Below are 25,984 nucleotides of genomic sequence, written 5' to 3'. Positions count from 1 at the left end.
TTTGTGACTGGAATGCTGAGAATGAACATTCCCTAGAAATGTAATTAAAATGTCAGGTTTTAAATAGGTTAGATTAAAGGAAAGGTTATCAATTTGACCCCTCAGCCACAATGGGTTTGTTAAATTCTCATTTGTCCCAGTACATGTCAACTCCTGCATCTGGTTTAAGCAGAGTAATTGTAAAGGATCATAGTACTCTGATGCAGTTTAATAATCTAATACTAAAACTTTATATCAGGACTAAATAGCTTTCTGTGGAGTTTTGAATAGCAACAGATTAGTTTTGCCATTATTTTTGTCTGTCTTTTCCTCCAGAGTTTTCCTTTTTTGACCCGTCTGAGCCGCAGTGCAGAGAAATTCTTCAGGATCCCAACACCACCATACCTGAGCTGTTTGCTGTCCTCAGGCAATGGGTACCTCAGGTTCAGAAAAACATTGACGTCATTGGCATTGAGGTGACCGATTCTCAGTTATTGTTTTAGTATTGCAATGCAAAATCGAATTGAAAATTGAATAGATCAAAGTAAAACTCAGATTGAGCCACAGCGAGGTCTTTATGGGTTTTCTAAACTGGATCTCTTAAACCAGAAAAGTGTTATTTTTCTAATAAGCCTTTCCACACAAATTTTGAAGTTTTGAAATATTTTTGAGGGATGTTTCTGTTTCCTCCTGGACTTGTCATCTCTGCAACCCAATCCTCATATAAGCTGAAAACTGGATAGATGTATTTCCTCTCCACTCACCCAGAAACCTTTTTATCACAAGTTATTGAAAATACCTGCAATGTAGTAAATTGTGCAGAGAAATTTTCCTTTTAAGGGTTTAAATAAGCAATTATTTCTTCTTGCACACTTTTTTCTGACTCTGGAGAAATGAATGCCTTCATGATGTCCCTGATGGTGTCTAAATTTAAAAAGGAATGCCATTATCAGAGGATCATTTCATTCTCCACTTCACTGTACCTGAGTTTCACTGTTACTTGACATTCCTACAGTGACATTAGCCTCTTTGAGGCTCATTGCGCATCGTGTCTCTGCACAGATCCTGAAGAGAGGTTGTGGTGTGAATGACCGAGATGGATTGACTGATATGAGCCTTCTGCACTACTGTTGTAAGGCTGGGGCTCCTGGAATTGGTTAGTTCTTTTCCACTGCTTCTAAATCTCAGTGCTCATCTACTGTGACTTTTCTTTCTGTTGTTTTACTGCTGAATAAAAGCGCTCAAGTTTAAGAAATGTTCTTCCATTTCAACAAATTCTTAAAAAAACAAACAAAAGAAAGTTAACAAAACTTTGTTTCTCCTCAGGTGATGCAGAAACGGCAGCTAGTTTCGCCCGTCAGCTCCTTGCTTTGGGTGCTGATCCCAACCTTCGTTCACGCTGGACCAACATGAGGGCGCTGCATTACGCTGCCTACTTTGACGTTCCCCAGCTGGTTGGTGTGGTGCTGCAGGCCTCTCAGCCTGGAGGTGAGAGCAGGGAACTGCTGCCAGAGAAGAGAGGAGACAATTGTGGCAACATTCAGTGCAGGGCAGGCATTTCTATTTTCAGCACCAACTGCCACAGAGATTAAAACCTCAGCAATTTAATCTTCTTGCTGTGGTAAACATTCTGGTTTGTAAGGTTATTAGTTTCATCCACAGGTGAATGGAGGCAGCAGATGGTGATGGTGTTGTATTTAATGCTTGTTGTGGATACAGAGAAATTGTGTTGTTGTTTTTTTTTTGCAGATTGACTGAATAATCAGTCATCCGAAGTTTTCTACAAGCCATGCAGGGGATAAAGAAAACTTGTACAAAAGTTCCCTTTTTAGATTTGACTAGAAGTTTCTATCACATAGAATGCCATGTATAGTGGAAAACTAGCATATCACATTCCTTTGAAAACAATAATCACTTGCACATGTGATTATTGCATCCCAATAGCATGACATAGCATAATGCTGTTGAGAGGCTTCTGATCAGCTTCTGGTGAGTTAGATGGGGCCAAATACAGGATAATCCTGGAAGAAATAAAAAGATAGGTAGTGCAACTGAGAGATTAAAAGATATTGCTTGGACTTTATTTATAGTGTGCTCTATACAAGTGCATTCACAATTATGCACTACCTTCTGTTGGTCTATCACAGTAAATTTAAATACAATAACAAAGTTCAAAATCTAAAAATATTTAAGGTATATGAACACTGGCAATTTTCCTATTACAGTACAATGGGAAAAGCACAGCACTGTGCAGTCTATCCCTGAAATTAAACTAATTCCTCTACCTTTTCTCTGCAGAGGTTGATGCCACCTGCAGTGACTTTGAGTTTGGCACAGCTCTGCACATTGCTGCATCCAACTTGTGCACATCTGCTGTCAAACGTCTCCTGGAGTTGGGAGCTAATCCAGCTTTCAGGGTACGTTTTTTTTCTTTTTTTTTTTTTTTCTGTATAATCACACACCAACAGACTTCTGAGTTCTTGAATTATTTCAGCACACCATTTCAACTGTTTGGAGTTGCATCTTGGCACTGATCCATTTTCCCTTAATTTAGAAAGAGAATTGATTCTTTTTAATTCTTCATTACAGTTTAAGACATCAGGAAAGACATCTGCGAATACTTTTGTGATGCACTGAAGCAAAATGTGCTAGCTAATCTGAGCCAGTGTTATATTTACTAACATTTGGTGACTTGCAACTTCTATAAGACTTTAAAAGGTATTTAAAGCTAAAAGAACCACAAAGTTTGAATTGTGCTGCCATCTATAAGTAAGGAGAACTATGTAATTGACCTTTAACCAGTATAAGGTGTTGGAGTGATTTTTAAAGTTCCCTCCATTAAAAATGGAGAAAATGTAAGAAAATGTTTCGTTTTATTCATAGCTTTCAGAAATTCTAACTTTAATTTCTTGAAAGCTATAAGTAGCTGAACTAATTGATTGGTTTAAATAGTTAATAGATTACAGAGCTGGTTAAGAGGTCAAACCTGTTACCTTTTGCATCTGGAGAATCTCAATTGTATTAATAATGTACACAATTTATGCACCTGTGTGGATAAAAAATACTTTTATTCTCTTGCCACAAGAACAGGTGAAATGCATTGAATATGTAGAGTGTGAATTAAGCCATACCCAGTTGTTATCTTGTTCCATGACAGAGGGGGGAGGTAGAACAACTTTCAGCTATTATAGAAATGTATGGTTTATCAAAAGCTACAGAAAACATGTTTTCTATGATTAATGCTTCACACCCAAACTCTGAGAAATAATTGCTTGGTATACAAGCTCAAATGGACTGTAAATAATGGGTCTAGACTTTATAAAAATGTCAGTACGGAACAGCGAACATTTCCTTCAGAACAGGCTGTAGCAGGAAAACCACAGGTGCATTTATTTATGTTGGCTTCCTGGGATCCTTGCTGTAATCATCTGTGTTATTTATTCCACTTTTTTTTTTTTACTTTTGTGTGAAGAAAGGAGGTCTATTCATCTGCCCTCAGGTGCAGCTGTTTTTGTGTGAAATGGTTCTGCAGTTCTGGAAATGTAATTTACATCAATTTCCACCTTAAGAATCAGTTTCCACATTTAGATATAATGCAAACAAATTTTAAATTGGTTCATATAGTTTAATTAGCATGCTTAATATAGTAAATGCATAATTAACTAATAAGTGGCAGCTATCTTAGTAATTTATTTCAGCCGAAATTTAGCTCATGCGAAGGCAAACTGGGTTAATACATATGGAAAAGTTTTTAGATTTTTTTGGGGAGCTTTTTTCCAGGCTTGTACAAATACAAAAAATTGCTGAAAATACTTGTATGTCTGGGATTTATTTTCTGTCCCATGAACTGTTAAATCCATCTTTCTAATATGCATCTGTCCACCCGGTTTTTAGCTCCGGTTTTTCCAGATTTCACTGCTGTAGAAATAGCTGACATAATTTTTTGGACCCCTCTCTGACCTTAGCATTTTGACATAATGCATGGGAAACCTGTGCAGAGATGGTAAGAAATCAACACCAATGGTTACTGAACTGAATATAAACGTCTGTCCTAAATCTATCCGTTGCCTCATTTAGCTCATATAAAGGCTGCATGCACTCATGCTGAACCTGATTAAACTGACACTGAACACTGTTTTTAAATTAAATGTCTTTAATTTTTTAGCAGTACCCCTTCTACAAAAACAGTTAAATAGAAAGTGTGAATGCAAACAAATCAACCATCTTGCTGTCATTTGAGGACATTAAAATGCACCAGACTCTTTTAGGCCATAGATTTTAGATTAATTTATACTTGTCCATGAGGAGATCTCTGCTGTCAGTTCTGCCTTTACTGGTTTTTATGTCGTTTTAATGCCAGCTTCCACTGGAGGTCACCAAAGCACTATGCACAATTATACAATCATTTTCTTGCTCTGCGGTGAGTCCATAAGTGCTCTCTCATTTTTCAGCTTATTTTGGGCTGTGAATGCAAACCTAGGGCCATACTTGGACTTGAATATTTAGACCAGATCTGGTCTGACTTTTGAATTTAGATATTTAAAGTTGTTAAGTTAATGGGAATGTTTGCTGCTTACTTTTGCCAAGTTGAAAAATTTTTGTCTGAGATTTCATTTGTTATGCCAGTAAAATTATTGTCCATGACTGAACCAAGTGTCTCCTGACTTTGCTGCCTCTGTTTTTTCATCATTTACCAGAATTTACTTTGATCCAATTTGTTTATCTCGACATGATTTATATATTTTCCTTTTTCTATGGAGATGAATGTTGCTCCAATAATGTAGCTTTTTAGGACTTGGACTGAAATTGTATTTTCAACATATTCACTATTTCATGTTGATGTCTAACTTTTATTTTGTATTATATAAAATTAATGTTTTAAAAATACTTATTGAATGGTTTTTGTCTAAAGGTTATCTTGCCTGGCCTTGCAAGGTTCTTTAGAGCAAACCTTGAATTAAAGCAGAGGAAAGTTTTGACTAAGAGTATTTACTGTTGATGCAGATTTTATGAATTGAAAACAGAAAATCATGTTATAAAATTGTATTTATTTCAGTAATTCAGTTGTAAAAGTGTAACTCGTATTCATTCCTTTTCACACAGTGACTGTGAGATAAACACTCAAAAAAAAATTGTGTTTATCTCACAGTCCTGATCATTCATTTGAGAATAAATGAAATATAGTCTCATTATGAGACTATCCACAAGACTCATTATGAGAGTCTTGTGGATAATATATTTATTGAATAAAATCAAGATAAATTGCTTCAGTTAGAATTATTTTCAGAATTATGGTCAGTCTGTCACCCACTTTGTATTGTAGCTCTGCTGGGTTTTTTTTAAATTTATTTTATTTTGGTGACACCCAAAATCATCACTGCCTCCATTTAACCCCATTTAAAGACTCCTTGGTTACAACCTTGCTGATGTACCATTTGATGTAAATATTAATATTCAAGCATAAATAACTTTAAGTATTTTGAATATGACGCACCAAATTAAAACTCACTTCGAGGTTAAAGGCAGCAGGTTTGAAGCACATTAATAAATGTGATTGTTAATTCAGACTTTGTTCTGCCACAGAAAAATCTGCCCATGAACCTGCTTGAACTTTGGAAATATAACAGTATATTGGCAAGCTTAGAGGAGAAGCGCATTGGTTAACGTGTCCAACAATTTGAGCTTTTTATTTTTTGGACAATATCAGATTTCATCGGTAATGTCTGACGTGTTTTCTCAAACACCATCGTCCCAAATTTTGAAATGCTTGCCTACAAGTATCACTTTCCTGACTATCGTATATGTTCAAAATAATTTCTGATGTTTGTCACGTAAAGAATTGCTTTCTTGAAATTCAGTTTGCCTATAAATTATAGTGGATAGAAATGTGAAACCCTTTTCAGTACAGCCTCTTTCTGGCTGTAAATAACTCTCCAGCATGCCTGTTGACAACCCCTGAACATTATAATTTAACTGTTGTAGACACAGTGGGGCTGCTGTGTGGGAGAGAGCCATTTGCAGCTTGTCGATGTCAGTGTGGGAAAGAGTTTAAAGAATGTCTTGCTGTGAGGCATTGCTTGGGATTAAATTTGATTATGAACTATGATTAACACAACTGGATATGTGGAGATGACTTGGTTAGACCTTTTCCCAATAAATAAACTATTGTATGAGTGAAGGTATAACAGCATTTAATTTCTTTTGCCTCAATGTCTCACCTACCCACACACAAGGCAGATTGTGAGGGGCGGACGTTAGCTTAGTGTTTGAACATTAACAAGTGCAACCTATTTCTTAGTGCAGCATAAACCACATAAAATAACCAAATAAAGTGTTCCTGCTGAGGTTTCTCCTCTGTCAGACCTCTACAACAACCTCCCTGTGCAGCATTCCTTCTGAAATATAGCTTGCTGACTCAAAGATGTCTATCTTCACTGTCGTAGAGTCACCTGGGTAAACCTTCATGTTACTTTCCGCTGATCAGCTTCTTTGAAATGTACTGATGGGGATTTCGTTCTGGGAGTTGAAATATAATTAAAGAATGTGAGAGAAATAAGTGATCTCTTTTGAAAGGGGCACGCAAGTTCTGATGTTTCTATGTGATGTAGAAGTGATGGAGTCTAATGTGCAATAGAAGTTGGCAGTTGTTCTCATTAAAGTACAGACGGAGAAGTCTTCATAGTAAACTAGTTACAAGTCCTATATTTTTCTCCTTGAGCTTGAAGATTTACCTTTAAGCTTGGTCTACTGTAGTGCTGCAGTTGAGTAAAACTCTTATATTTGGGCACTGGGTGGCTTTTGACCTATGTTGGTACAGGACACGCGTCACTGTGAATGATGACGCAGTCTTGCCAGCTTCATCCTGCATCGTCTTAAGGTCTTTGGCTTTTGTTCTGGGGCTGTTTTGTACATTTCACACCAAACCACTTTCATTTCTGGGACAAAAAAACCCCCATCTCCTTCTTCAGAGGTTTGATGGTTAGACATTCCCATCATGTCTATGCTTGCGTATAATTGTTTGAACAGATGAAAGCGGCTCCTTCAAGCATCTGGAAATTGTTCTCAAGGATGAACCAGAAAATTCTCTTCCTGATATTTTGGCAGATTTTTTACTTCCCCTTTACGCCGAAAAGAAAGCAGTGTGTTCAAGGTGTGGCTTTAACATACATTCACAGGTGTACCTCTAATGAGCTCAAGTGTGTCAGCTAACCAATCAGAAGTGTCCAAAGCCATGACATCATAATTTGCTCTTTGTGGGTCATTACCTCCTTCGGCCTTTCTTACCTTCGCGGTTTGGTTAGTTAGTTGGTTAGACCGTATACTGAGGTTTGCCTGTCAGTTTTTTTTTTATTATTTACCTGATTTGAAAAAATCCTTTTTCAAATCAGGTAAATAATAGCCTTTTGATAGTTTGAAAATTAAAGTAATTCTCCGTAATTTATTTCTCATAGTCCCCTGCGGGACTATGAATAGGTAGTTTGTTTTGGGTTTAATCTGCAGTCATAATATTTCATATTATTCAACTGGCACATATTAGGATCAGAACCACAGTTAATAAATTGCAGTTTAAAATCATTATAAATTAAAATACAAAATAAATAAATAAATTGAGCATTTTAGTGATTCACACAATTGAGCTGAGCTACCTGGAGAAAGGAACTTATTTGCTACGATCCAAGTGCATTGACACAATTGTTCTTATTTTGATATTGCAAGTAGTGGCCATTTTCATTTTGGAGAAAACAATCTGTTCTCTGTGTTGCTTTTTTTATTGGTTCGAAATAGACCCAAACATAAAAATGAAAGAATGCATAAATCTTCTATACCTGCTTAATATTTGGAGAGTGGTGGTTGTTTGATTTTACCAATTGCATTTTACAGTTTGTTTTTCTTTTTCAAATAAAATGAAATCCAGTTCTTAAATAAGTCGTCCCTCTTCTTCTAGAATGACAAAGGGCAGTGTCCAGCAGATGTTGTACCTGATCCACTGGATATGCCCCTGGAGATGGCAGATGCTGCCGCCATGGCCAAAGAGCTCCGGACTCTGCTGAGGCAGGCTTTACCGAGACCCAGCTCCCCTTTGCCCCTCACACTGCAAGGCCAGGTCATCCCTGCTGTCTCTGATAAGGCCAGGCTGCAGCTCGCATCCATGGGAATCCGACTCGGGGATCGTGTGGTGATTGCTGGACAGAAGGTTTGTTTTCATGTTGCTGACGAAGGAAAAGAGACTATCTTTTTTTTTTTTTCTGATGGAGAAGTCTTGCTTAGAGGTCATTCAAGCTGTACTGGATCAAATAAACCCCTGTTATTTGTTTTTCATATCTCGCTACTGTACTAGATTAAGTTTCTAATTAGGATTCAGTGATTTGCAAAAACAAGAAACTTTTTTAAAATAAGCAGTTTCCCAGCAGCAGCGAGTCACAATCTGGTATTTTTAGCCTAATACAGGAGTATCTTATTTAATTTAGCATTTAACAAGCCTAGACGTGATGCCAGCGAGGATGGAACCGAATCTCAGATTGATGTGACTATTTAGTATTTTTTATAGATCTTCTTAAATGCATTTCACAGGCTGCACACATCCGTTACAGACTGCATCTGTGAGTGAAAGGCCTGTACTGATTATGCATCTTCTTTGCCTGTGAGTCATCTTCTTTTACACCTTTCTTTGATCTGCACCACCAACGGTGTTGACTAGACTGTGACTGTTGTTCATACTTCTCACTTGAGCTCATTACACATGTTTATTGCCTCAAAGTGGCACACTTGTTATCAGCACAAACCAGCACTCCAATGAGCATTAATGCAAAGTCTCTTGACAAGTCACAGTATAATTACAGGTTACGTTTCAGGAATATCCTCACTAGCAGGCAATTTATGCTCTTGGCTGTCAGATTGTTGCAGTGTCACAACAGTAAACTCTGTTTTTTTTCTGTATTTATTTGAGGTACAGAATGTATCAGAAAATGCGTCTGTCATAAAATGTTTTTATGCCTAAAGAAAATCTTCAGTCTTGTTGATCAGCTATGATCGGCTGGAACCATGTGTAATCCTTTTGACATAAAGCGCTCTAAGAAAGCAGAGAAGGCCTGTAGCACAGCTGTGTCTAAATAGTTGTCATATTGTGTTTGTGCGTAGATATTAATTTGTGGTTCCGATCACAAGTACCACCTCACTCATTTTGGATGGGTTTAAATTTATGATTGTGCCATGATGTGTGATTAATTCTGTTTGGTTGAATCAAATACCTGACTCTTGCTTCGGTATATTTCCAAAACTCTATCAAAATCAGTTTTTTGAAGCTTTTACTGCTTTTTTCTAACCCCCTCCTTTTCTGCCGTACAGTTATGCAAGTGATTTTTTGTGTGTGTGTGCAAAAAAGAAATCATTTACCTAAAGTAAATATTTTTACTAATAACTTGAGGTGTCCAGCATCTATTATCTCTCCACCAGTCACAGTGACTGAATGCAGCAGGAAATTTGTCTGCCGACATAAGAATCAAATGGTGGACAGCAATTTTGGATTGACCAAATCTCAGAACAGGGAGTCTAAGGAACTTTATGGAGACCCAACATCCTATTCTAGATTTGCACGAGTTGGAAGTATTTTGGCAGACATTTCTAAAACTCTTCCAATTCAAAACCAGATCATTGTTCTTTCAAATCATTTAAATTTTTCAAGCAGGAGGACTTCTGAATTCTTCAAGGTCCCCTCAGACGAACAGCTAGATGGTTGAAACTTGAACTCAATCGGGTGATCTAGCGACATAATTATCCGAAACAAACATAGAAATTTATATTAAAATGGATAAATCCGTCTAATGTTAGACAGATGTTAGTGATTTTTTCCCAACACTTAATAGTAACAGGTGAATGACAAGGAACTAATCAACTTAAATTATTTCTACCAATTCCTCCAAGAAGACTGGTCAGCCAATTCAGCCAACATTGTTGGTCACCACTAAAAGCAATCTGAGGGATGTTTCACCAAATATTAGTGGAGGTGTTTGTAAAGCCCTGTGAATTAGAGAAAAAAACTGTGTATACAAACTTGTGATCCCAGTTCTTGTTTTTTAGAAATAACTGAAGTTGTATGTGCTCTAATTATTCCACCCTGGGAAAAAGGGGTCCAACTAAATCTTTAAAGCCTTTAATTCATAAAATTCTGACCGCATCTCTAAACCCATCAACTTGAAAAACAGTTTCTGATCCAACTTATGAAAATTAGCTGCGTCTCTAAGCTTTTTGCATTTTTTACATGTCTCCTTGGTGATCAGACCTTTATTTTACAAGTGTATGAAATATTGTTTGGAGCATCTAGAAAGTCCAATTTTTGTTTCCACATTCAGAGCACAATGTTGTGCAAATCCATTAATGCTGAAAGGTATGAACTTTGTACTTAATTAAAGCACTCTGTTCCTATAAACTTTCAGGGTTTCTATTACCTTCAGAACACAGAAGAGCAAATTTAATGCAGTGATTTTAGGGAGTCGTTTTTTAATGTTTTTTTTTCTGTGCAACTTTGAAACACTGAAACACCGCCAGATCCAAGAAACTGAATTTATAACATAAGGGACTGCTTCTTCTGCACTGTGCTCAGGAGTTTATTAAATTTAAATGAGACCTTAAAATTTTTCAGTTGTATTGAAGCATGAGACAGCATGGTCTAAGGATCCAAGTTGGTCAGATTTCAATGATTCAAAGTAAAAGTTACTTTTTGCCAGAACTTGCAAAGATCATATTAGGTGAGGTTGTTGGATTAAGAGTGTTGGAGGTTATTAGATTTGTCAGCTGTGGTGTTTAACTGGAATATTTTCAAATTTACTATTCAAATCAACAAAGCATTGCAAATGAGGTGCAAAAATATTTTCACTAAATCAAATTATTCAATCTTGTTAAATAAACTACATGAGAAAACCAGGTTTGTGCAGTTTGTCAACCTTTGATCACAGATACAAATGAATTTGTTCGCTTCTGTGTGCGATTCTGAAATAAAAATAAAAATATTGGCAAAATATTGACAATCTTCATCCCAGAAGCTGATTGGACAGTAACTAAAACAAATTGCATTTTCCGTCCCACACGGAGTCCTAGGTTGGAGAAACCCATAAAAGTCTAAACATATCCTGACAACACCTTAAGCTCTGGCTGCTCAGAGTCGCGCCTCATTTGATTTGAAGGTTGCCAATATACTTAAATCTAGTTTGTTTCATGAGCAGATAACATATTTTCATTTTAAACAGCTGATTAAAACATTTTGCTTCCTCTGAATTCATTATAACCAAATCACTGATATTGAAAATATAGTTGAGTCTTCCACTGAACTCTGTTACAGTTTCTGCACTAAAGAGTGTTGTTGTTGTTGTTGTTTGGTGTGATCTGGGAGAGCTTAGGCAAACTGCTTTCACTGAATGTCAGCTGAAACCAGCCGTTTCCAATTAGGAGGTTCTGGTACATAGTTGATTAAAATAAAATATTGAAATAATATTTCAATGTAATCTTTTGATTTGAGGTTTCATAACAAAATGCTGAAGATGGCAAACACCACAGCATAGTCTGGGCATCTGGCTACTATGCATAGCAGATTAACTGTATTTCACCCCTTAGGTGGCACTGTTCCTCTTTGTTTATGTGCAACTTAGCTGTAGGTTTATTCTCCACATTACATCTTTCATAATCTCGTCAAGGGGCTCATGTATTTATATTCAATTTGAATTGATAACTTGGCGTTTTGACCCTCTGTAATGCATTACTGTGATGTTTTGTGTTTGTTTCATATTTATTTTGTGTTGGCAGGTTGGGACGTTGCGGTTCTGCGGCAGCACAGAGTTCTCTGGAGGCCTGTGGGCCGGAGTGGAGCTAGATAAACCAGAGGGGAAGAATGATGGCTGCGTAGCAGGGGTTCAGTATTTTACCTGTCGACTCAAACACGGTATGCCTCATCATGCTGCAGTGCTTAATCACTGACTCATCCACTCTTTAATCTGAGTCATGACTCCTTGTTTTGTTCTGTGCTTTTTTTTTTTTTTTTTTCATAGGAATTTTTGCTCCCCTGTCCAAGATAAGTAAACCCTTGGAAAAACATAAATCGAGCTCTACAAAGCCTCCTCTGCGCCCTCCTCGTCGCATCGACGTGTCCCGCATTACTTCCAAGATTAACACAGGTAAAAAAAACAAAAAAAAACGAGCTGCTCATGAAGTGCATTTGTTATTCAGACTCCCTTGAATCAGAAACGCTTATGAACAGGGTTTTGTTGTGGCAGCTTTGTCTGGTTGAACAATGATTTCCCTGGTTCTGCTCATAGGATTAAGCTGTGCTGTGGCTCTGTCAGGTTCACTGAACATTGCAACAAGGTGAAGCACGAAAGCTTTTAGGAAAATATGCTTCCCTGAGGAGGTCTGCCACTATGTACAGTAATAAAAAGGCATGTCATAACCTCGACCACAGAAACGGAGAGCTTGAGAAGCCAACGGGCCAAAAGGAATGAAGAATTCCTGAATGTGGATGAAAAAATCTTGTCAAAAGGGGGCAGATGATTTTTCATGTCAGAGAATTTCTTGTACCATTCCCTGGAGACGGCCATGGATACATTGTTGGTAGCAAGAATGCGCCCCTAAATGACTTTCTTACGTTGCAATGCTTATGAAGAAAATTCAGATTATAAGCTCATTTTCATTTAACAAATGATGTTAAAAGATGTCGCTTGTAGCATTATATAGCTGTGTAAAATTAGGTGGTTGTAAACCAGAAGGGATTTAACGATGCATGACTAATATTAATACATCAAACATTGCCAGTTTAAACATCGCCATGTTTAAATAGGGATATTATGTATATTATGTGAAAGACCTTTTTGAGCTTTGCATCCCATTATATTGTTATTCACTCATCAAAAATATACATGCTTTAATTTTTTTTTTCTTCATGATTATTTGAGAAATTGTTGAATATCCACTGGTGTCCATTCAGGGATGCCTAAACACTTGCTCTCACAAATTGCCTCCTATTTCTACGAATTGCTGCTATATAGATAAATTGCATTGTGTGTCCTGCCAGTTTTCATTCTAGCATTTTAAGGTTTTTAGGCCTCCTGCAGGGCAACTAAAGCAGGAGGAAAGCCATCAACTAAAAACGGTTTAGTCGCATATAGATGTAATTTTCATGCTTCTTTTTTTCTCCATTGAACAAGATCCTATTTTATTTTGCCTGTCCTGAATGAACTGTTACTGCATCCAAGATTTATTGCATCGTAGCTTTTTATATTAATCTTTCTTGAAAGTGGGTTCTGAACCTCTGCCAAAGGACAATGCATACATTAGACGCTGCTCTCTCAGTCCTTGAACGCTCGTTTCCACCAACTTCTGACAAATGACTTCCTTTGTTAATTTCCCTCAGAAACCTTGTCTTATGTTTTCGTTATTCCTGCCACTTCTCAGGTTTACAGCTGTATTGTGGTGTTGTAATTGTCAGGGTTCTGAAGGCCGATTGATCGGGATGTGACTGGAATACCGGACCTTAGAGAGGCCTGTGCTGTTTGGTGATTGATAGTCCAATTAAGCTGAGTTTAATAACTAGGGCATAGACAGGCTGAGTGGCCTGGCAGCCATTAATCACAAGGTGTGTGAGTGAGTGTTTACGAACAGCATACAATGCATCTGAGGGCAAACGTGTCTGCACCGTTGTTCAACCTGAACTAGGCTAATTTATGACTGCTCACTTCTCAGGCCTTTTGTCAGCCCAACTTTCAGAGACACCGGCATTTTACCGTCCCGTTGGTTCGCTGCAGGAGAGGGCTCGGTCATGTTTATCGATCGGATTGGTTCACTCGTTGTGCAACTGTCTGTCCTCTCTAACCACGTCAGTCAGACATATGCAGGAGAATGCCAGCCTCGTCCCGATGAGGGCCAGCCTTAGAGTGCAAAGGGTGCATGGGTGGCATCACAAAGGAGCTCTGCTTAGATTTACAAAGCCTCCCTCTGCCACCTGAAGTGAACGTCAGGGCGTGGAGGGGGATGGATGGCACCTGCTGGGCTCTGCAAGCTAAAGGTCAACTGACAACAAATGTTTGCTATTCTAAGTTTGAATGCAGTCAAGTGTATTTCCAGCTGTCTTCAGTGGACTAAAAAACCTAAAAACAAATACAGTACCCGTCCAATGTTAGTATTTTCCTGTAAATAAAACTTGAGAATGTGTCGCCTGAATCCTCATTAGGGATGTTCTTTTCCCTACAATTGCTTCAGATATTTGCTCGATGATGTCCAATTAAAAATGTTTCGTGATTTAAATGGTAGTTAATTTACTACTACAAGTGGGATAACAACAATGTACTGTACGTTTTTATGGTTTATAAGCTATTTTCTGCCTCAAGTGGGAATACTGTTAGTAGTTTGCCATGTGAGATTCTTTTTTTAAATGCTTTGTTTGCTGCCATTTCAGATTTAGCTTGGATTTAATTGCTTGTCTTGGCATATTTAAGTTACTTTGAAAAAATTTGTTTCCTTGTTATGTTATTTACATAATTCCTCTATTTAGAATGTTCTTTTTTTTTTTTTTTACTTTCCCTCTGGAGTGCTACACTTTTTACAGTTCACAGTTCAAGTTAGAACTTTCTATCTCTGTCATGTTTAGTTGGGCGGGACACTTGACCCGCCTTGCCTGCTGGTCAGAGAGCCCGGTGTTGCTGGTGCCCAGGGCAGCTGTGGCTACAATGTAGCTCACCACCATGCATGGGTGAATGACCTCTAGACTAGATGAAGTTTACTGAAGAGCATCATTCCTTCAACATATCATTACTCAAGTTAAAGTAAAAAGTACTTTGCAGTAGTAAACTACTCCCAGTAGTAAATATGTACCAAAAGGTTACATTTAATTGGTCACTACCCACCTGTAATTGTGGCCATGGGGTTTTCTATATGGATGTGCCAATACAAATATTTTCTTTTGTGATCTTTGGATTCTCAGATGGGACTCTTACTGTTTTTGTGAACTCTGAGCTTGGAGATACTAACCGCACTTCTACTGTTCACAAATGTCTATAATGTCCTCTCTAGCAACATAGCTAGTTTATTATCTTATGGCACCTATAAGTTAGTCGGGTGTATTTAAGCAGCAGGACCTGTCCACTGTGTTTTCTCTTGGGTGTACTTTATACTTACATCCTTCTTTCCCTTGTTGGTTTCATGTTTGGTTCAATAAATAATGGCTCTGTGGAATCTACTGCTGCTGTGAACTTGAGGCTAAATTTGAATAATGTTTTAACCCAGTAAAGACATGACCATTTCATGTGCTGGCACCTTATATCCTAGAAATGTGTGTGTGTGTGTGTTATCCTGTCTTTTTATCATCACTGTGTGTGTAATTAAGAACTGAATGTCTCTGTGTGGAAAGGTTTATCACCCTCTGTTAAAGAAACACCTGACAGTGAAAAGCATCCACCATGTCCCAGTCAAAGCACAGAGGACCCCTCAGTCAGTAAGACAGGTACTGTGGTGTGTGCTGACTCCTGAGTTGGTGTAGAGATTGTGGTTTGGGAATGTTTGCATTATTAGTGTAGAGCTTTACTAAAAGTGTGGAAACTATAAACCTCAGAAACCACTTGATCTTGCGAAATTCTAATGCATGAATCCAGCATCAATACTTGTTTTTCTGGGGAGCTCAGTGATGATGACAAACAAAATTTATGCTGAAAACATAGTGCAAATTGTAGTGAAACAGATTCAAAACACAGACTAGATGCTTCTTTTCCATTACTGTCTGTTTTTCAGTTTGTTTGGACCTGAATCCTCCTCTTAAAGCACTTTGGCACAGACCAAATCAATTACCCTCAGAGCAGCGGCCATTTAATGAACTTGCAGCCTGGGAAGGTCTGTGGAAGGTAAAAGCCTAATGAGGTCCTGCGCCCAAATGGCCTCTAAAGAGGGAATTGGAGCCCTCGGCTTCATTTTATCCCCCCATGTTGAAGGAGGGCATTAACACGTCAGCCTTTAGTTGGATTCCGGTAATCGCTCACACCAAACAAAAGGAACAAGGTCTCTTGGTTTGTGCTGCTGAAAAATCCAGCCTTAATTGTCTGAATTGCTATCCTGCATGGCACAAATAAATAACAGATCATTGTTAACCGTAGGTTGAGTCAGACATGAATGGAAAGATGGTGGATTCATTGTAAGCAGGGAACAGGCACATTTGGTTCTTCCCGTTTCTTTAAACGCCCTCTGTTCGAATGTTTCCTATGCAGTATGGAACAGCTTGGTAAAGAGTGCAACTTGGTGTCAGTATTTTCCAGTAAAGGATAACATTGGAAACATCTTTTAATTTCCATACTTTTTTCTATAACATTGTCCTAAGTGTTGTCCTTCCATTCTTTCATCCTCATGTACTTGTATATTTCTTTTTCTCACTTCCTTTTTTCTTAGTATTTTTTTTTCCCCTTCCAGTTTTTTTTCGCTTTGTTTCTGAACTTTGTGTTTGCACCTTTTAGATTTTCTTCCTTCTGTCCTTCAAACCTCGTCTTAGTTCCTTTCTTTTCTCCATTTTGCCATTTTTTTTTATCTTGGTGCCCTACCTTCCTTCATTCTAGTTTTTTCTTTGTTCTCTTCTTTCTTCTTTGCATTCTACCTCCTTTCCTCTCTCTGTGAATAACTCTTTGTCTTTCCCGTGTTCTCCTTTTTCTCTTCTTGTTCTCTCTGTCAGTCTGTCTTTTCTTCTTGCAGAGAAAGTCTTGAATTTTACCTGAATAATGTGTTGGAACCCTGATCTTGTTTTCTGCTGTGCGGTTTGGTGGGATCCTAACTTAAATGTTTGGTCTTTGAGTTATGGTTGCATATTCTTTCCCTAATCTTTTTGTATGATCCTCCTGCCCCCCACAGGTATTCTTTCCCGCTCCCTTTCGTCTTCATCATCTTCGTTGGACTCTCGTCATGGGTCAGGTGGCCGACCTCGTCCGTTGCCTAGGCAGCGCCTCCCTGCCAGGCAGCGAAAGGAGAACATCTCCCCTGGTCCCAGGATGACACCATCACCTGCACTCCACTCCTCGTTCCGCTCCTCAGCTCCTCCAGCTGCAGGTACAAAACACTGACCCAAAGATTTCAGGAAGATCCTGGCATCATGAACCTTGAACTGTCTTTTGTTGCATGCGTTGCAGGTTTCAGAAGTAGAACCCCCTCAGGAAGCAGCTCGTTGTATGACGGCTCTGAGGTGCGACAGGGGGAGAGGGTGCTGGTGGCGGGACAGAGAACCGGTGTTGTTCAGTACTGTGGAAAAACCAGCTTTGCTCCTGGTTAGTAAATATGCATTTTTCTCTGATTAGCACAAAACTAATCAGACTTTTGTGCTTTAGCTTTGAGAAACCGTAACATTGTGGTAAGATTTTTGCTTGCATCCCTTTCCTCTTTAAGAATTACAACAGAAGATACAAAAACTGCACATAAATTATCTTCAATCTAACCTTCCTGTTCTAAGTTGTCATTATTTACAACAGGAGCCCGAGAAGTAGAGATATCACAACAGTTTTGTTTTGTAAAGTAATTGCTGTCAAACAGGAGTTACTATTTTATTTTTTTAGATTTGGGGAAAGAAACAAATTCCTATAAAGTGATGCAAACATGGTTCTAAAGTTAAACAGTCCTATTTTATGTTTTCTGGATTTCATTTCGTACTTGCATACTGTAACAAACTACTGCAGTGGAAATTCTCTGGTTTAACAGGAAAGATTCCCCAAAAATTCACTATAATATAATAAACTACTTCAGACAAAACCCGCACCCAACATAAACACAGCAGTTTACACGACTCATTAATATTTAGACAGCAGTTCTCCTCAGGCATCAGTTATGTATAAATAAATACTAATGTGTCTCACACCACGACGGGATTTCAGTCTTATTTCCCCCTTTGATACTCTTAAATCAGCGCCGTTTCGTTTTAACTACAGTGCACCAAAAACAAACATGTTTCCTTTTTCTTCTTTTTTCTTTTTTTTACTTGTTGACTGTGAGCATGTTGATGTTCATGTGCGAAACTTAACTTTGAACTTTCTTTTAGTTGGGTAACTAGTTCCCATTTTTCAACCCATAAAAAAATCTTATTTAGGAGCAAGGAGCCACAAACAATGACCTGTATCATTAAAAGTAGTCGCTCATTAGTAAAGGGATTTTCCAGTTGAACTATAAAAGGTGAATTAGTCATAATGCCACATCCATGGAGACACACCACAATCTGTAGAGACCTGGAAATGTCTGGAATATTATTTTGAATGTAAATCTGGTAAAAAAAATAAAAAAAAATCAGACTTTATCTTGTATCTGTTGTTCTATGCTTGGATCCCTTCAGCCATCAGTGCATATTCTTCATCCATCCATCAACCAACCCACTCAGTGGTCTGTCAATTCAACCATCCAACTAACCTTCAAACCTTTGATATGAAAAATGTTCAGGAACCATGTACCCTCAAGTTTAATAGTTTAGCCTTGAAGATCTTTTCTTTTGTTCACATTGTTTGTGAGTATCATTGGTGACTTGGCTTCAGGTGTCGGAGAGCATCTGAAATATAAGAACTCTGTTCCGTGCATCTTTTCTTGTGTAGTTTTGATGCCTTTGGGTTTCTTTCCCTGCAGGTGTCTGGTTAGGCATTGAACTGGACAAGCCAAATGGCAAAAACGACGGCTCAGTGGGAGGCGTGAGATACTTCAGCTGCCCTCCAAAACATGGAGTCTTCGCTCCTCCGTCTCGTGTTCAAAGGTGAGAACCTCCACTTTTTATTGCAGCCTAGCTCTTGCTCTAACAAACCTGATTAAGTTTTCTTCTGTGGTCATATGCAGAGAAAATAAAATGGACTTAACCAGAAAAAAAAATTTAATTATTTAACATTCATAGCAGATTCAACAATAAATCCCCAAGGCTGCTTTTGATTGCCCTCATCTATACGTCTGATGGCACTAATGAGTTCCTTTGACAGTGTCATTTGCATGGCCGCTGACATATTTGATTTCGCCCTCTGTGCGGTAAACGGTTCTCCTCTGTTCTGGTGATTAACTTGAGTCAGAGTTATCAAACGTGAAGCCTAGAGCCTTCGCTCAGCAAGACTTTTCAATTTAATGTGACACCTTGTAATGAGCCAGATGCCGCAACGTCTGCTTTTAAATGAAGATGACTAATATTTAAAGGAATACATATTCACACCACAGGTTGTCAGCTAAACTGCATGTTAAAATATGATGTCTGTAATCTGTTTTTAGACGGCAAATCAGAAGATGATTAAACTGCAGATTAGTTGCAGGGCTTTTTGGTTGTTAAACTACAACAACAAGGCAGTCTGGGAGAGTAAGCAGATTGGTTTTGTTATAAAAATCTGAAAAAGTATAGAAGCATCAATTTTTCTGTTCTATTTCCATCATCCATCTTTTCTCAACCAGTTAGCCCCTTTGCTATCATTGTAAGACATGTAATGCGTCTCCAAAAGCTTTTCAAGGTGTTCATTTCTGTGGTTGCAGCTTCCTAATTTGAAGATGAATCCCTTTTTGCTATAGAACTGGCAGTAGCCAGCCATGTACCACTGTTGGTCTTAGTGTGTGTTAACACCTGATGGGAAAAAAAGTAGAAAGCCTTAAGATTAAAATCAGACTCTGATGGCTGATTGACAGAAACTGAAATCAGTTTTTGTTTTTCACTCTTAATTAAATGAGTCAAGATGAAAACTCCTGCTTTATTATTTCATGAAGACAAATATTTTCTTTGCAACTTTTTTGCTGGTAAAATTAGATACAGGTCAGGCATGTGGGAACACTAATCAACCAGCCAGAGATTGCAATCATCCAGTTTATCTTTAATTGGTTGTGATCCATAATTCCCGTGAAAATAATGAAAAGTATTTTTTTCCCCTTGTATTTATTAAGTGCACCAAAACTAAGAACTCTAACCAGTTTCAGTCTATAAAAACAACAATTAAAAGCACTTTATTTATTCCAAAGAGAAAGTAAGTACTAGCATCGCTCGTATCCTCAGTGTCGTCGTGGACGGTGATGCTGTGGGCTGGAAGGATCTTTCATAAACTCTAGAGGCCTCTGATTGAAGACTGTTGCTGTCATGACATGTTAGCTCAATATCCAGGCAGCAGAGAGACTTCATGAACATGTCCTAGATTTCACCATCGGTTGTTGGCAAGCACTGCTAATCCACCTCATTTGCTGTTGCTGCTCCTCTTTAAATCTCGACCTGGCTGCACGGTTCCGAAGCTGAGCAGAGACACGTTGGAGTCTGTGATATGAAGCTAAGGCACATCATGTTCAGTCTGATTCAAACGACTACGTCTTTGAAGGAACCTCACCACATTTTCTTTTACATGTTATAGTCGTAAACGGGGAAATATTGTAATCAGTCACTCAGGTGTCAAACAAAACAACAAAACCGTACCAGCCCCCAAAATTATTGTTGTCTGGGATGAGAAACATTTATTTTCATGCCTGGATAGGGATAATCTGCCATCACTTATTTTTCCAGTGCATTTAAAATTGCTACCTTTATCAAAATACCTGTAACACATGTCATGTTTTTATAGACAGCAATCAGAAAATCTGCTTGGGGAAAAATGTGTATAACTACATATTGTTCCGATATTGGTTCTGTTATTTTGGCATGTTTTGGCTCTGCCCTTATTACATTTTCCCATGACCCAAAGGTTTCCTTTTTACTGTTGTAAACAAATTAAAGCTCCTGGTTTTTATGATTGCAATAAGTTTTTTTTTAATCAAGAATTAAGGTGCGTATGTAACAGCAAAATTAGAAAACCCATAATTAGTTTGCAGCATCTGTATTTTACACTGAACGTATATTACATGATTAATAAGTTCCAAGTATTTTGGCTGAACATGCAGCTGGGCAGCAGCTGTTCAAGGTTTTTTCTTCTCATCAGACCAGTTTCAAAAATGTTTTTATTTTACATTTTTAAGAACCTCAGTTTTTTTTTTTTTTTTTTTTAAGGTTATTTGAGTGCCGATGCAGATGTGTTTCCTTAATTGTAAGGATTTCCAAGGTGGCTGTTTATTGAATCAGTTTGTTCCTGGGGAAATTCTCTGACGGTGTTATTCATGGAGTCACTGAGTTACTGAACGGCACATTAGCAGCACAACCCCTCAAGTGTAAAATAGTCATAACTGAATAAAAGCCATTAAAAGGCAGTTGTCATCTATAGCAATGTGTGAGTTTATCAGAGCTGATGGACTGTTGCACTTCAATTTCTTTGGATGATTTGTCTCTGTTCATATTTTCCTCTCAGGGTCTTGTTTTTATTTTTATTTTTTTAGCACTTCCCTTATATAGAAGCTGTGTTTTGGGGAGTCAGCTCTTGTTTCTTTTTCCTCTGTTATTTCCTAATTAACCTCAGAGTAGAGAGCGTGCATGCTTTCCAGCTGTCTAATGAAGGATTTCGCATTCTTCTCCAGAAGCTCGCTTCTCCTCCTTGTTTCTTCTGCTGTCAGCATCTATTGTGACCTATTAGGAAAGCAGACGCTCCAGCCTTTCACTAACGCTCTTTGACATTGTTTCTGTACTCTTACTGTTCTCATTTCTGAAGCTTATTGTTTCGTATCTGTGCTCAGACCTTCTATTTGTCAGGTTTAGAGGAGGTTAAGAAAACATTAATATGGTTGTTGCAAGGTTGCTACTGGCAACTGTTTAAGTCGCCTTTGTTTTGAGATCTAAAAAATTAATTCTTGCACGACGGTTGCTTTAAGACCTCAGGGAGGAGACTAATACTTAATTCCTTTCCTACCAGGATCCACGGTTCCGTCGACTGCCTTTCAGAGCTCACCACATCACGTCTCAGTCATCCAGTCAGTGGTAAGGATTAGACTCAATTATTTGAAAAGTACAGCTGCAGTCAGAGGTTTTCATGCACTCATCATGGAATGTCATTAATTTGAGGATTTTAAGAGCTCATTAAACAGTCGTCTTCTTAAATTATAAAAACTGCAGGAGTTTTCAAAACACAAACTGGGGACAGAAGTTTGAATTTATTTACTGTTGAAATTCATGCAAGCCAAATTGTATACCTACAGTGGACAGGGATGGGGTGGTATGTTATTATAACGCAGTAACCCAAATGAATGTATTCTGACCAAATGACAATGACCCTGAATTTTTTAGAAAGGTCTTAAACCACACATTTCTAATAATGGTCTAATTGGTGGTGATTTCAGCTTTGCTCTGGACACTTATTTAGACAGATCTTCAACTTTGCTAGTGAAATCTTCCAAAACATGCAACCTTGTAAAATTATTCACTGAAAATATGAACCTGTTTTATATTTGGCTGATTTCTAACTCTTATTGTTGGAAGATCTCCTTTTATCACAAAGTATGCAATGTTTACACTAGGATATGTTTCTTAGTTTATGGGAAATTATTATTTTCTGACAATACGAAGTACCACAGCATTGTCATCTCTGACCACAGTCCTCAAGCTTTCTGAGAATACACCCAACCTGAGATGTTGGAGATTTAACCTTCAGCATCTCACAGCAACCAAGTTCTCTGAATATTTGTAAACGCATATAAAGCTTTTTGAAACAAACGATGATGATGATGTTTCTCCTATGATATGGGATGTCTCTAAGGTCCATTTAAGAAGCTGTTTGACATCTTACCAGCCATCCGTCAAAAAAACGCAGATGAGCAAAGCAATAGAACTAGAAATGCTCAACAACCTTCTCTCTTTCTCTGAAATTGCAACGCTTAATTTTGAGTGGATTGAAACTTTAGACTGGAGATATTTGTACATTTCTCTCTGTGAGGCCAGTTCTTAGCAGTTCTCTGTGGAATATCCCTGACTCTTTTGACTGGCATGCAGGGACAATTCGTCGCAGCTTCAGCACATCATCAGCCATCGCCACACCAAAGGAGGGGAACAGGAGGAGCCCGGTTTCCAGGTGAGAATCTTTTCAAAACAGTTTTCACATCTTTCTTCAGCTTCATCCTAATCCTCCTGCAGCAGTGTCAGAATCAGGAGTTTTGAAATAGCTATGGCATTCTAAAGAGAATGACCCGAAGATCAAGCCCTGAGCTCATAAATCACCTGATATGTCTTTTTCTCCACACATATTTTCTCATAAATCTTCCTCGCTGTTTTTTTCCCACTCTATTTTCACAAACAAAACATAAAGAAGTCGCTCTACCCCTCACCGCCGTCGCTGGAGCACCCTGAGTGGCAGCAGTGGAGGACTTCCCGGAAGCATGGCAGGATCCAGTCTGTTGTCCTGCTCTGACGGCCAGGTGCGTCTCCATGTGGGTATGCAGGTCTTCCTGACCAGCGCCAACGAGATGGCGTTCATCCGCTTCTTGGGAACCACAGACTTTGCCCCGGGGCTCTGGTTGGGGCTGGAGCTTCGAAGCCCAAAGGGGAAGAACGACGGGTCTGTGGGCGGTCACCGCTACTTCACATGTCGGCCCGGCTACGGCGTGCTGGTCCGGCCCAGCCGCGTCACCTACTGCGGCATCAACGGTTCCCACTTGGTGAACGAGAAAAGCTGAAGACTGTTGAAAACTGGGGGTGGGTTGGATGCAAAGATCTTTGAACTTTTTGCATTTCTAACTTTTTGCATTCTCTGTGCTGCAGAACTTGGAGCTAAATTATGCTTATTAGTCTTTAGGGTCTAGAGGCAAAAAGCACTTTATAAAGTTAAAGATAAATTTGTTTTTCATTAACCTCTCTGCACTACTTAATCTGATTGCACTGACAAGCCTGGTCATCATAGAATAAGATTAGATTGGGTGTTTGCAAAACATCTTTTAAAACAAAGAGCTAATTTTGATCACATCAGCTGGGATTTTATCAAATAATTATGATTTAATTAAGGGTGTTTATGTGTTAATGTGAGTGCATGTCAGCACGTTGGAACCAGAGATTATGCAACAGGGTCATAATGTATGTGTTGTCAAAGTTATTATAAGTTATTATGATTAAAAATGTTTATCTTAATCAGGATACAGCCACAATAACAGCATTTATTCTACAGACTGTTATTTTGCTACAGATAAATGATTCTGTTTGGTGTTAGTTTGCATATTTAACCTGGTTGGTAATGATGTGACTAAAAATATCTTTTATTTGAAATCTCTGCTATGTAATATGTTTTTATGCCCTAATGTGTTGCTGGTATGGTGGTCAGTCGAGTCGAGCCACTTAAAACCGGAACGTTGACATTAGAAAATCCCATATAAACAAACGTTCAGCGTCGGTGTCAAAAGATTTAGAATAAATGTATCTTTCTTAAAGTCCCTGATGCAGAAATGCCCATAAAATAAATGTCCACTAGTCTGACCTGAATGCTTGACTCGACCAAAGTTCATGGAAACCTTGTTGTTGCAGGGAATCATGAATCCTGTGAAATAATTGAGAAAAATGAGACAAATGCAACTTTTCAACAAAATTACTCATTTTTAGTTATCTTGCAGAGGCCACAAACTAAAATGTCCTGGTTCGCCCCAGTTCTTAAGCCCATTGAAAGGAAAACGACATCATAGATCCTCCATTTCCACGTGTTCTTTTTTCACACCATACATAAAAATAAAACACACACACACACTTGTACATTAAATATTTATCCTAGGGAAACAAAATCATGGAGTACTAATTAAAAACTTTTAAGGATGCTGATCAACTTTAAAACAAGATAGAGATTGTCCTTTTATGTTAATGCTTCTTGAACATCTGCACCGGTGCTGCTGGTGTTCGTTACACATGGAAAGCTGTGTGTCTCGAGGATCAGGTCTCTGAAACAAAGTTGGATAAAGAAATTCTGTGTGTAAGATTCCCTCCTGGTGGAAATCCGTTCCCTTAATGAAATTCTGTCTGTGCGCTACAAGGTCGAGTTCGAATCGGATCTTCATCATTGCAGGGAGGTTTTAGCAAGCAGGCCGCAAGCCCTTCTGCTCATACAGGGCAAGAGCCCATTCCTATCAAAACAAAAGCTCCTTTAGATGTAACATGCCTTATATGTTTGATAATGAATAAACATAATTAAGAAAACATTTAAGCCCAGAATATATAGGAAATAGTTATAAACATGCAGTAACCACACATTATAAGAAGCACATCTAGGTAAAAGATATTGACGTTTCGCTATAATCCCATACAGTCGGTGCAGTTACCAGAGATAGAAGTGTTATTGTAGGAAATATTAGTTTGTCCAGAACTCGAGTCCATTTTTCCCAACCCCTAACAAGGCTGCAAATGTTAATTTTGACACAATCATCCATTTTTGTATAAGAAAAAGTATTTTGTCCACCTTTTGTGATCTTAACTTTGGTAATCCATATAACAGTCCTGGAGTGAATATATTTTCATGGTGTAGCATTTAATGAGCCAAAATAATATAGTATGTCTAATTAAAACCGCTTGGCACTAGAACTACATAATCATCCACAAGTTTCAAGGATATAAGCTGATTAGTGTGTCTGGGCAGCTCTGCGGAGAACTAGCCATTGATTGTGCATGTGGAAAACAAGGCCTCTGTTCAGTAAAACACTCATGGCCCGTCCAATTAGAGCATGCCGGCCACAACGGCAGCAGCAGAATCTCCAGCGGCCTTCCTTCATTGATCTGTTTTGGTCAGGCCCCAGGTGATTGAAAAGCTAAAGCCAAGGTTGTCTGAAATGTCTGCAACAGATGAATGGTAGGGAAAAAAAAACAATAACAGTCTTTCTAAAGTTGAAACATTTCCATCTACACTCAGAAGAGCTTCTCCTTTATATTAAAGCCACCTTTGATGTATTCTCATTTCACATTTTCCTTGTTCACCTATAGTTTGTTGGATGGGAATTTCTGCACTAATGAAAAGTCTTCACTGGGTGTGACAGAAGTGGTTCAGTCTTATGAATTTACATGTTAAAACCTTTAAATAAAATAAGCCTTTCATCGTGTCTTTTGGGCTTTCAATTTCTTTCCACAGAAAACGAGCCGTTCAATTCCTGCAGGTTTCGTCGGTCTGTGCTGGAAACCCCCCCCCCCCCCCCC

At 38.3% G+C, this 25,984-nt stretch overlaps 1 protein-coding gene across 3 annotated transcripts in view; it reads left to right on the top strand.

Moving 5' to 3' along the window:
* LOC106950196 (CAP-Gly domain-containing linker protein 4) overlaps nucleotides 1-25,890 on the top strand; it is a 29,261-nt gene extending 3,371 nt beyond the window's left edge. For 2 of the 3 annotated variants that reach the window (XM_015036884.1, XM_015036883.1), the window contains 14 exons: nucleotides 316-455; nucleotides 1,042-1,135; nucleotides 1,306-1,467; nucleotides 2,278-2,396; nucleotides 7,925-8,173; nucleotides 11,776-11,911; nucleotides 12,018-12,143; nucleotides 15,368-15,460; nucleotides 16,846-17,040; nucleotides 17,121-17,255; nucleotides 18,592-18,715; nucleotides 21,747-21,811; nucleotides 22,820-22,898; nucleotides 23,133-25,890. In XM_015036884.1, coding sequence (XP_014892370.1) covers nucleotides 316-455; nucleotides 1,042-1,135; nucleotides 1,306-1,467; nucleotides 2,278-2,396; nucleotides 7,925-8,173; nucleotides 11,776-11,911; nucleotides 12,018-12,143; nucleotides 15,368-15,460; nucleotides 16,846-17,040; nucleotides 17,121-17,255; nucleotides 18,592-18,715; nucleotides 21,747-21,811; nucleotides 22,820-22,898; nucleotides 23,133-23,499 — 2,084 coding nt within the window. In that variant the 3' untranslated portion in view covers nucleotides 23,500-25,890. The remainder of the gene's footprint in view (nucleotides 1-315; nucleotides 456-1,041; nucleotides 1,136-1,305; nucleotides 1,468-2,277; nucleotides 2,397-7,924; nucleotides 8,174-11,775; nucleotides 11,912-12,017; nucleotides 12,144-15,367; nucleotides 15,461-16,845; nucleotides 17,041-17,120; nucleotides 17,256-18,591; nucleotides 18,716-21,746; nucleotides 21,812-22,819; nucleotides 22,899-23,132) is intronic. The other variant, XM_015036885.1, reaches the window with a different exon arrangement.
* Nucleotides 25,891-25,984: the final 94 nt, after the last annotated feature.

This window comes from Poecilia latipinna, unplaced genomic scaffold (genome assembly GCF_001443285.1).
Source record: "Poecilia latipinna isolate Pla-1442-1.1 unplaced genomic scaffold, P_latipinna-1.0 Scaffold384, whole genome shotgun sequence".
In the NCBI taxonomy this organism is placed as follows: Eukaryota; Metazoa; Chordata; class Actinopteri; order Cyprinodontiformes; family Poeciliidae; genus Poecilia; species Poecilia latipinna.
Note: the sequence above shows the minus strand (reverse complement) of the source record. Positions and strands in the feature narration are given on the sequence as shown.